The 12,278-nt window shown below is 38.3% G+C and overlaps 1 protein-coding gene across 5 annotated transcripts in view; it reads left to right on the forward strand.

Moving 5' to 3' along the window:
* TMTC4 (transmembrane O-mannosyltransferase targeting cadherins 4) overlaps window positions 1-12,278 on the forward strand; it is a 55,658-nt gene that overhangs the window by 27,089 nt on the left and 16,291 nt on the right. For all 5 annotated transcript variants that reach the window (XM_085057073.1, XM_085057081.1, XM_085057065.1 and 2 more), the window contains 4 exons: window positions 2,341-2,502; window positions 3,253-3,455; window positions 6,684-6,855; window positions 6,944-7,075. In XM_085057073.1, coding sequence (XP_084913199.1) covers window positions 2,341-2,502; window positions 3,253-3,455; window positions 6,684-6,855; window positions 6,944-7,075 — 669 coding nt within the window. The remainder of the gene's footprint in view (window positions 1-2,340; window positions 2,503-3,252; window positions 3,456-6,683; window positions 6,856-6,943; window positions 7,076-12,278) is intronic.

The following is a 12,278-nucleotide window of genomic DNA, read 5'->3' on the forward strand; positions in this document are numbered from 1 at the left end:
AGTGCTGGAAACAAAAGGTAATAAGTAGAACCTCAAGAATTAGTGGCCAGTCAGCCTCACATCAATAAGATCATGGAACAAACAGATTCTCCTGGAAGTTATATCAAAACATACAAAGGACAGGGAGGTGACTGGAGACAGCCAACCCAGCTTCACCAAAGACAGATTGTGCCTGACTAGTCTATTTGCCTCCTGGAATGGAGAAGAGAAGGCTCCAGGGAGAGCACCTCTCTAGGAAGCCTGTTCCAGTGTTGGATCAGTAATAAATTCTTTACAATGAGGGTGGTGAGGCACTGGAACAGTGTCTTACCCAGAGAAGTTGTAGATGCCCCATCCCTGGAAGTGTTCAGGGCCAGACTTGACAGGGCTTTGAGCAAACTGATCTAGAAAAAGATATCCCTATCCATGACATCCCTTCCAGCCCAAACCATTCTGTAATTCTGAGAAATGTGTCTGAATCAAACCTTTACGGAGGATTATTTTTTAAGCATTAAGAGCGCAGAGCGTGATGCTTCTGTTTTGTGACTTTTAAATGGTTCAGTCTCCATGAAGAAAACATCAGATGTGCCTTTTCCCTTTTATTCTTTTGATAGAAGTAGTTAATTTTACCTCCTGTTACCTACAAAAATCTGTTCTGCTCTTTTCAAGGAAGCGTATCTAAGATTGTTTTGTTTTGTTGAAAGTCAGATCTTAAAATCTCTGCAAGTAAGAGCATTTTTTTTTTCTTAAGTCAGAGAGGATATAATAACATTTCTTCCACTTTTAAAATTCTGCCTACTGAGAGATCTTGTGGCAATTGTGAAATCTGGCCTTTAAGAAGCTGCATGTACTGTTAAATGAAATGAAGCCTGGGATAAGAGATTTTGTGTAGTTAATCTGTCATAAGGCCGTTATAAATTTTCACTATATGTGGGTTTTTTCATGGCACAATTTTCTTCCAAAAGCTTTTTTCTAGGAAAACCATTCGTAAATCCTCATTGTAGTGACTTTGGTTACTGAGATGTCAGGTTGGAAGCAACCATTTGAGCACAAAGGCTAACTTATGTGAAATCAAAATTACAGACTGCTTTATCCTTCAGCATTCAGCTAAATGTTTTATCATTACTCCGTTGTCAGTTGGAAATACTAAAAAGCAATCTGAATATTGTTTCTAAATTTAACTTTTCCATCATTTTAGAAAAGAAGTATCTTCAGCCAGGGCACTGTTAGATGTCTGTCTTTGTGCAGGAAGCCCACTTATTTTTTTTAACTTCGGATGTAGCTAATATTGCTCTCCTAAATAACTATGGTGGCCCTTGATACAGAGCATATTCCACTAACAGGTAATAATAATTATTGTGCCATCTTAAAGCTCTGACTGGTGTATTGTTACACTTACTCATGATTCTGTTTCCAGTCTCCACTTGGGAAGTTTGAAGAATCTCTACAGTTTGTTTTTTGGTTTGTTTTTGTAGTTGTTGGTTTCTCTGGGGATTTTTTTGTTTGGTTGGTTGTTTTTTTGTTTGTTTGTTTCAGGGTTTTTTTTTGGTTTTTTGTTGGGATTTTTTTTATGAAAATGATGTGTGCTTGGAGAAAATGTGTTATACTTCCTGAAGAAAAAAAAAATAAAAGTCAGTCAAATTTAGGGTCTACACCGTCACTTCTCTATGTTTTATGTGAATTGCCTACTTTACACCCTAAAGTATGTATTATAAAATGTGTGATGTAAATCAACTGAGTTAATGTATATCAAACACTATCTTTTTTCTTTTTATCTTGGATAATTTACCCTGAAGTAAGTGATTTGTGTGCCTTTTTGTCATTAGCTTTTTAATCATGTTTTTGGATGTGAAAATTTTAATTCAGTTTCTAATTCCTCCCAGTTCCTAACTGTGCAGTTTTCTTGGTATATACATTTAATTTTACCTCTAAAGATACCAAAGTGGACAAAAACTTTCCATGACAAGTAGTCAGCTGGAAATAGCTATTTAAAACAAAATTCCCCAAAGTAAACATCCTTCATTTTAGAAAGAAAAATTAATTTAATATGCTGCATACTAAAAGCTGTATTCTGCTCAAATTCCCTCTCAGAAATTGCCATGTAAAATTACATCAGCTATAGAATTACAGAGGATTTGTAGAAGAGAATCTTCTTGAACTAAAAAGTTCTGTTTTCTGATTGAGAAGGAAATTAAAATGTTTGCAAAAACTACTTCCCAATTAAAATGTCAACTCTAATAGCAAAAATGCACAGTAATAGCTTTTTCCTCCTGAGATAGAGCTGAAAAGGATGTGAATGCGTTGGGTAAGAGAACAAATAATGTTTCTATATGAGGTGTGGTTTTTCTTTCTTTCCTGTAGAATGCTGGGCTGTTAAGGAAGGGGCTGATTTTCAGGATAACTCTCCTGATGTGTGGAGGGGCCAGTATACTTTATATACGCTGGAGGATTATGGGCACAGGGCCACCAGCTTTCACCGAAGTAGACAACCCAGCTTCGTTTGCTGACAGTCTGTTTGTAAGAGTAAGTTATGAAGTTGCTTTTTTCTGGCTACCTTTGTCATAAAATTGAGTTTTCTGTGCTTCAAGGAAACAATAAGGTGGGCGTTTTTTATGTTTCAAGATATGTGTGATGAGTCGCCTTCACTTGTTCCACTGTGATGATTTTTTGCAATTTTTTTAAAAACGATATACCTTATATACTCTTTGCATTCAGTTTAGCATGCACTGTGCACATTGAAGTACTTCTCCATTTACTCACTGTTTTTCCCAAGTGTGCAAGAAATTAGCTTTTGCCAATTTTCATCCCTTTTTCACATACTGTGCTTGGCTTTTCATCTTCTTTCACATCTGAAGAAAATAGCACAAAGTTCTAGTCTCATGGAATTGGAGTATGTCTTGGCTATATATCTCTGATGGCATTAAGGGTCTTTCTGGAGATGGAGAATGAAGGATGAAGACAGTGGTGATGTTCTTTTGATGTCTTCTCCTATTGTAGGAGATTGTTCTTTCAACATATGAGTATTGGTTGGACAGCACAGAATTGCATTTCCTTGCTCTGAGCTAGAGAGCCACCTAGCTATGTTTAAAAGAAAATTTAAAATTAATTTCACAGCTGTAACAGTAATGGATGTATAAATAGTTGTAGCCTAACAGTATTTATGGCCTCTTTATTTTGTGATAAGGGAAATGAGAAGAAAGAAGGCCTAAAGCTGCCCCCCTCCCCCACCAAGTTTAGTATCAAATAAATGTTTGTTTTCTCTTTGACTGACAGGCTATAAACTATAATTACTACTATTCGCTGAATGCATGGTTGCTGTTGTGTCCCTGGTGGCTGTGTTTTGATTGGTCAATGGGCTGCATACCCCTCATTAAATCCGTCAGCGACTGGAGGATAATTGCACTAGCAGCACTTTGGTTCTGCCTAATTGGTCTGATATGCCAAGCTCTGTGCTCAGAAGACAGCCATAAGAGGAGGTAAGAGACATTGATGAATTTTAAATGCCTGGCCAACTTGAGTACAGTATTATTTTGTTAAATCCACTACTGATAATTTTAACAATTCAGTGGAACCAGTGTCTAGCAAATGCAGTTCAAATAAATATTTATAGCTGTCATTACATTTTTATCCCAATTTGGGCCCATCACTGTACACCAACTAGTGGGAAACAGAGTTGGAGGAGGAGGTACGGATGGCTGCATTATTTTTTCTCCTGAAATGGTATTTTGAGATCTTTAACACTGTAGGTGGTAAAAAGTAATATGTGTTCCAAATGCAGTAGGAAATTATGTATGTTGTTGCCCTTACTTCTTACCAAGTCATCATTTCCTTTAATCTCCTAATAACAGAAGACAGGAGATGTGCTTTGAAAGCAGATAGGAAATACTGCTAATGGCCGTGGTCATACAGCTAAAAAGTAAAATGCTTGACCCATAGTATCTACTCAGAAAACAACTTGTACTTTACCCAAAGGACCTAAAAAATTAATTGTAAACTGTTCTGTCTCATTAAGGGCTTCTGTTTAACTTTGCAGGTTCTCATCCCATGGATTTTACGTAGACTTAATTTCTCAGTTCTTTAAAATTTTTCAACTGTTCAGTCATAGAATCATAGAATGGTTTGAGTTGGAAGGAACTGTAAAGGTCAGGTAGTGCCATGGGCAGGTACACCTTCCATGAGATCAGGTTTCTTGAAGGCCTGTCTGTCCTGGCCTTGAACACTTCCAGGAATGGGGCACTATCACTACATGTCCTTTTGAAAAGCCCTTCTCCAGCTCTCTTGTTGCCCCCTTTAGGTGCTAGAAGGTCTCCCTGGAGCTTTCTCTTCCCCAGGATAAAAACTCCAATTATCTCAGCCTGTCTTCATAGGAGACATACTCCAGCCCTCACCTCATCTTTGTGGCCCACCTCTGGACTCACTGCAACAGTCTCCTTATCTTGGGGCCCCAGAGCTGGATGCAGCACTCAGGGCAGGTCTCACGAGAGCAGAGTAGAGGAGTAGGATTTCTGTGGCCATGCTGCTTTGATGCAGCCCAGGATATGGTTGGCTTTCTGTGCTGCAAGTGCACATTGCTGGATCCTGTTGAGCTTCTCATCACTGAACACTCCAAAGTTCTCCTTCTTAGGGCTGCTCTCATGCCATTTTCTGTCCAGCCTGTCTTTGTGCTTGGGATTGCCCTGACCCAAGTACCAGACCTTGTGCTTGGACTTCATGAGGTTTGCATCAGCCCACCTATCCAAGTCCCTCTGGATGGCATCCCTTCCTTCCAGTGTGTTAGCCTCACTGCACAGCTGGGTGTCATGGGCAAACCTGCTGAGGGTGTACTCAGTCCCACTGTCCATGTCACCAACAAAGATGTTAAACAGTGCCAGTCCCAAACCAACCTTTGAGGAACATCCATTGTCACTGGACTCTGGACATTGAGTTGACTGCATTGACTGCAACATTTTGAGTGCAACCATCCAGCCACTTCCTTATCCACCAAGAAGCTCAGCTGTCAAATCCATGTCTCCAATTTGAAGATGAGGATATCGTGCTGGACAGTGTCAAATGCTTTGCACAAGTCCAGGTAGATGACATCAGTTGCTCTTCCCTTATCCAGCAACGCTGTACCTCCATTGTAGAAAATCATAACATTTGTCAGGCACAGTTTTTCCTCAGTGAAGCCAGATTGGCTTTCACCAGTTGCCTCCTTATTTTCTATGTGCCTTAGCATAGTTTCCAGGAGGATCTGCTCCATGATCTTGCCAGGTACAGAGGTGACCAACTGACCTAGTTTCCCATGTCTGCCTTTTTCCCTATTTAAAACATAAGTTTTATGTTTCCCCTTTTCTAGCCAGTGGGAACTTCAGCAGACTGCCATGACTTCTCAAGTAGGATAGGTATCTTAACAACTTCACCCACCAGTTCCCTCGGGATCTGCAAGTGCCTCTTATCAGGTCCCATGGAGTTGTGCACCTTCAGGTTCCTTAAATGTTCCTTAAATATTCTGACCTTTTTCTACAGCGGGCAGTTCTTTGTTCTCCTAGTCTCTGCCTTTGCCTTCTGTGACTTGAGCAGTGTGGTTGGAGCACTTGCTGGTGAACCTGAGGCAAAAATACCTCAGCCTCCGCCATACCCCAGGTAGCCAGGCTTTCCATTTGTTTCCAGACGGGGCCCACATTTTCCACAGTCTTTCTTTTGTCACCAGCATAGGTAATTCTGTTGTTCAGAGTGCAAAATCTTTTCTCATTATTTTCTTTCTTCTCATCCCTTCAAATGTTAACAGTGCACCTGCCTGCCTTTCTGTTGTTCCCATACTTTTTTGCAGAGATAAATTATTTTGGAGAGGGGGTGGATTCTTGCTGCAAGTGATGTCATACTTTCTAATAAAAATGAACTCACTAAGCCTTTATTGCTAAATAGTTTTTTAGTAAAAAATAAAGACAAAAAGTATACTGAAGGCCTAGGACTTTTGAGGATGAGGAAAGAGCAAGAGGGCACATCTACCTTACAGTGTAGAGATTAATTTGTAATAAGTTAGAACAGAAAAATACCATGCCTATAGCCTTTGTATGAAATTCCTGACATGGATCTGAGGTTCTTATTCCCTTATGTCAGCTCTGTAAAAGTGAGGTACCTAGTCTCTTTCCTCTGAGCTCTGTATAGTCCACAAAGAGCTACCTCTTGAGGATGCTAACATTTGTGCCTAAAAAAGGAAGACAAACTGCCCTCGAAAAGTGTCTCTTGTGACTGTAGAAAGAGCATAGATTACTAACTTTCAAGTGGATTCTACAATGGATTCTACTATTGATGTGTTTCTTAGGAGAAAAACTACCCTCTGTGTTGGATGTGCACCTAAGTTTCTTCTTTAACAGTGACTTACGTTTTTTCCCGTTACTGTCTTACTAATTCCAAAATATAGAGGTAGCTTTTACCATTACCAGCTTTTCCTGCCTGTGTATTTTAAATAGGAGTAATGTAATTAATATGTAATGGGGCTATTTTCTGGCCTGGAAGCATGAATGGAAATTATAGCAATGATTTTAAAAGTGCCTCACTGAAATTTGATTTGATCTTCTTAGTGGTTCTCAAAGTCTGTGTTTGAATGCCCTGTTCTATATGCACATCCTTCTACAATGTTTAAATAAAGTTTATATGTTAAGTGCAAAAGGTACTTCTGTTAAGATTTGTAGTTAACCTGAGAATCTGTTTCTTGTTCACAGAATCCTTACACTGGGACTTGGATTTCTTATTATCCCTTTTCTTCCTGCAAGTAATCTGTTCTTCCGAGTAGGATTTGTTATTGCAGAGAGAGTCATCTACCTCCCCAGTATTGGATATTGTATTCTCTTTACATATGGATTTAGTCTCTTGAGTAAGCAAGCCAAGAAAAAGGTACCATCAAAATAATCAGTAAAGTTGATTATTCTTCAATTTGTTCAATTGCATGATTTGATTCTTAACTTGGCTCTCTTTCCTTAAGAAAACTCTTGCTGTGGCAGTACTTGGAATCTTGTTGATAAATGTTATGCGCTGTGCACTCCGCAGCAGTCAGTGGAGGTCAGAAGAACAGCTTTTTAGGAGTGCATTGTCTGTATGCCCTCTGAATGCAAAAGTAAGTCACTCATGGACTTCTAATCTTTTTTCCTTTTTTTTTTTAAGTGTTTTGAAATTTGGGGTCAAGGAGGTGTTATGCATAGTTAATATATTGTGCTCTAGTGTTATTCACTGAACTGTTATTCAAGTCTTGCTTGGTTCAGGAATGACATTGACATGTCAGACACCTAAATTACAGTGGTAGCATAGTCAAAATACCAGAGAGTGCAAATTACAATATTGTAATTTAGAACTTGGGGGTGGGAGTGGGGTGGTGAGGGAGAAGGGAGAATGCACTTCAAGAAAGGCATCCAATCAAATTAGATGTACTGCTAATAAATCTACTTAAAAGAATTGTGTGTATAATTGCAAGTCATTGCAGCAAAAATATCAAAACAAGGTAAGTAAGTTGTAGCAATGAATTCAACTGCAAAATTTCTATGCTGTTTTTAGAATCCTTTTTGTGTACCTTCCAGTGGTATATAAAGCCAGCACAGCTGAGGGACAAAGCAGCATATCATCAGTGCAATTGCAGGATGTGGGAGTAAAATCTTTGCTCCCACTTCTGCTCTTTTACAGCAGCTGAATGGGCTAAAGTCTTCAGACACAGGCATTGAGGAAAGCTGCAATTTTCCCTGCAGGCTTAGTGAGGGAACAAGTAAGATGGTGGGACTGGATAGGATGTTTCACTGAGCTGAGCAGCAGTGTTTGGCACCAGAGAGTGACTCCAGCCTCCAGCAGAGGTGACCTCCACAGCAGTCCTATGACAGCCAAGAGTGTGATCTGTTGAGGCACACCACTGAGCCCTGATGTTCTCTGAATTTTAGTAAAGAGACTCTTTGAAGAGCCTGGGAGTGGGAATGTGCAGCTTGTCAATAAAAATACATTGATGTTTTAAAAGATTCAATTTCTGTAATCTGCAGTGGTATCTAGACAATACAGATCAAGACACAGGGTTTAAAAGGATCCTGTGAATGCTCAACTTCGCAAAGAGAATGATAAGCTTAGCATTTACTGGAATACAGATATGCAGCAGTGAGCTGTAAAAAACATTTATGGTCAATATTTACAACATGGTGGCGTCTTTCAGTAATCTCAGATTTTAATACGTAGGAAAAGAGCTGTTGTATTTTATGGTGTGGCAGTGGTAGGCAACCAATCTTCCTTTTAATGATGACCTCAGTATATCTTGTCTTGTGGGTGACAAGCACATACTATAAATGGAGCAAATGCAATCTGTTTTCTTTGTGTGTAACTCCATCCATCTGCGATGGTAAGAGTGCTTTAGACAGATCCACACTCTTTGCCTGTGCTCTGAGCTCCTTGGACTCCAGCCATGCCTGGCTGGGAAGCTGTGTAGCTGTGCTCCCACAGTGCTGTGCTTGAGCCGATAAGCTAATGCAGCTGGTTTAAAGCCAGTGAATGTACAGGCAAAATGAGCTTGTGTTTGTCAACACTGGGCACTGTAGACATGCCTGAGCTGTATTTCTGCTGGTGGCAGCTTGTGCAAGTGGAAAGCATGGAGATGTGAACAGGGAAGGGTTTGTAGGCTCACATTCCAATTTTTCTGAAGGATGTAACTTTGAAATCACAATAGTTTCCTAAGCAGGAATATTAGAGAGTCTATGTGTGAGAGCCTCTCTCTTGTTTTCTTTATGAACTCAGCTATATTTATTCCATTTTGACAAAGGTGAATGTAAAAATTTGATCTAGGTTTTGTCCTGATCTTCAGTTGTCTTGAAATTGCAGGCTTCCTTTAAAAATGACTCCACAGGACTTTCTTTCAGTGACCCATTTATTTCAGTGGGAGACTGGTGCAGACCAAAGAATGGCACGTAGATAATAGCTTTTTCTTGTTCTTGGAACATATTAAATATGTGTAATGTGGTCATGCTTTACTTCCATTATGTAGCAGGATCTCAAATCCTTACTAGCAGAAAAAACTGTTCATGTTTTGTGCTACAGCTCTTTTCAATTCCAAATTGTCTGTGTGGGAGGTATAGAGTAAACTTACCCTAATTCTGAATAACAAGGAGTAACAGCACTGCCTTCTCTAATTTCAAGACTCTTCTTCTTTAAACATATCTTTAGATAAAAATGAGGAAACTGTGTTAAATGAGATTGTCTGGCATAGTAATGAATCAGGTCCCTTGACTGGTGACACATCTGGCTCAAGAGGATGACATTTAAGATCAACTTCAATGACTATTGCCAAGTGACTTTAAAATTTATTGGAAATAATCAGGTACCATAATGAAGTTACAAATATTTTGGCCTCTAAAAAAGTTCCCAATACAGATTTTTAAATGTTTTAAATATTTTAAAATTTATTTTAAATATTATTTATTTAAAATATTTTAAAAATAAATATTATACGTATTGGTTGATTGGGTGGGGTTTTTTAAGAGAGAGAAAGAAGTATGTTACACATCTTGGTTAAACATGTCCAAGAGCACATCACACATTTGAACTTACATGGCCCTGCACTTAGGTTGGTTTCAAAGGTCATTAGAATGAAACAGTGTACATTTTTAATACACTTGGCAGTATTTTCCTTAGCTGAACAGGAGGTGCCTGTATATTGATTCCATTTCTTCCTATCACCTTTTTTTCATACTGTATGGCTTGACATAATTCCTAGAGCTCAGTGGCAATGCACAAACTAATGGTGACTTAGAACCAGGCCTGTATTATTTTTGCTAAAGCACATTTTGTGTGCAGTTATAGAGGCTATTCTTTCTTGATATGTTGATTACATGTTACAGGTAGTTTATACATTTGGAATATTTCAGCACTACTGACTTAAAAGGCTCACTGCATCCAAATTGGCATCTTTCCATTTGATGTAATTATGTTGGGAGTTTATCCTGGAGTGCTTTGTTGAAGGACTGGAATATTTTGTTACAGACTATGATAAAAGCAAAACTACTGTTTCACCATATCAGACTACTGGCTTGGATTTATCTCCTTAGCTTCAGACAGCTACATCTGAGTGGGTCAGCTAGGCTTCCTTTATAACTGGGAAGGAGCAGCTGTTTCTTTCAGCATGTGGTTCATCACCTTGGACTAAATGAGAGATATAAGTCAGAAGGACTGCATCCTAGATATCTGTCTTTCCAGTGATGATGAAAGAAGTCCTGACAACTACAGCAGATATGGATACATAAGATTATGTGAGATTTTGCCCCTGCCCTACTGCTGTTCAGTATTTCTAGAAATTGCTGGATTGCTCCTCACCTTCTGAAGTCATTACACATCGTTTCTTTTCATTTTAAAGATTATTCCCAAAAATGTTCATCCTGCTGCCTTTTTTTTGGTTTTGGTTTTGGTTTTTTTTTTTGGTTTTTTTTTTGCTGTTGGAAGTGTTTGCACTGTTGGAAGAACTGAGTTATTTTTTCTGAGCTTTTAGAAAAGCCATAGCAGTTAAGAATCCAGAGATGGTCTTTATTCCTGGATGACGACTTCTCATTGATTATCTAAACAAATAATTGCACTTACATTGTTACATACATGGGAAAAAGCCAGCATTTTTCTTTTCCTAGATTTGAAATAACTGAATTTAAATTATTGTAAATTGTTCTTATTTTGTACATAATCTCTACATTTTCCTTGCTACTGGCTTTTTGTTAAAGGATAGAAATTAATAAACATCACTTTTGAAAAGCCATTTCAGTAGCAACTTTTCTGCAATAATAAGCAAGGAAGTTAAAATACTCCCAACATAATGTTACTTGACATACCAGGCCTTGACATACCAGGTTAAGAAACTTTGAACTTGATGCTTTTTGCAAACTGTAATCATTATAGATACAAGTCTGTCAGAGACAAGCTATGCTAATACTGAAAAGGTACAGTAAGTTTGTGGAATTGCTTTCTATACTTTCTTAAAAGATGCTGTAAAACCTCTTTGTTACAAAACAAGATTTAATGCTGCCTGAGGATCTGATCTTTGATCCTTAAGGAAGCTGATCTAGAGGGCATTTTCATTAGATATTGAGTTTTTTGGGGTTTTTTTTAAGTCTATATGTTAAAAGGGGATTATCTTCTGAGGAATTTAACTTAAGTGCTGTGGGCTGTGTTTATAGGGGCTATTTGCAGTGTTTTGCCACCATTTTAGATGTCAATTTTTGTGTATGCAAGCACAGTCGTGCAGAAGAACCTTTAGACAGCATTAGATACACAAACAAACGTGCATATCAAAAAAGCTTTGTTTTATTATTATTTAGAAAACAGGGCTTTAGTAGTAGAAGAAAGAGAAGATTGATGTCAGGAGCTGGCATTGAACAGAAGCATCTGCATGTTCCTGGAGAAATTTTGACATCTGTGCTTTGCTTTCATCCTTTTCAGCAAATGTTCATATTTGCTGAAAGAGTGATTATACGCAGCTAAGAAGAGAGAATAAAATTGGTGATAATAGTAGTGCTCCAACTGAGGGGATGTACTTCTAGAAGATGATACTACATTTCAATTTCTTCCTATGCTGCCTTGAGGGAAAACAAAAACAAATAGTCAGTCTGACAATAATTTCATTTTTGTACAGAAAAATATAATTTTTTTCTCTCATTAAATTTAACATTTAAATAAGAGTTCAAGTACTGTGTATATCTAGCCTAGAATAATATGCAGTGCTTTTTATTTTTATACTGGCTTCTTAGGCTGATTGAGGTATTGCAAACAGACAAATACATAGAGCCTATTCCTTGGCTAGGCTATGGTGCCATGGTTATGTTAACTTAAAAAACACATGCCTGTTGAGACAGAGTAGGTCCTACCCTAGGGTATTTTACCTGATTGTCTAGATTTCAGAGAATACTGTGTTGTTATGCATCTCTGAGAAATGCTCCTTTTAGAGCTATTACTGTAAAGTAATTGCCTGTTTAAGATTGATAAAGGATCATCTGGGTATAATGTAATACGTCATTTCCAGTTAATATTTAATCATTTAATAACCAAGTGTTCTGTCTGCTCTTAAATGTTTAACCAGGAAAGGAAAATCTTCCCTCCCAGGCTGGTATGCACAATATCTGTCAAAAGTAGAAGAACCACACCTCTAGAGATGAAATTTAAAACAACTCACTGGCCCCTCATTTTTAAAGACCAGATTCTTCTCACCCATTGGTACATAAAGCACTTGTGTCCCCATGTTGTGCTGCAGTCACAGCTGGTGCTCAGCAGATGCCAGGTGGTTACTGCAGGCCTGGTTTCAGTGGGCTGAAGGCTGA

This window comes from Lichenostomus cassidix, chromosome 1 (genome assembly GCF_008360975.1).
Source record: "Lichenostomus cassidix isolate B80296 chromosome 1, HeHo_3.0, whole genome shotgun sequence".
NCBI lineage: Eukaryota > Metazoa > Chordata > Aves > Passeriformes > Meliphagidae > Lichenostomus > Lichenostomus cassidix.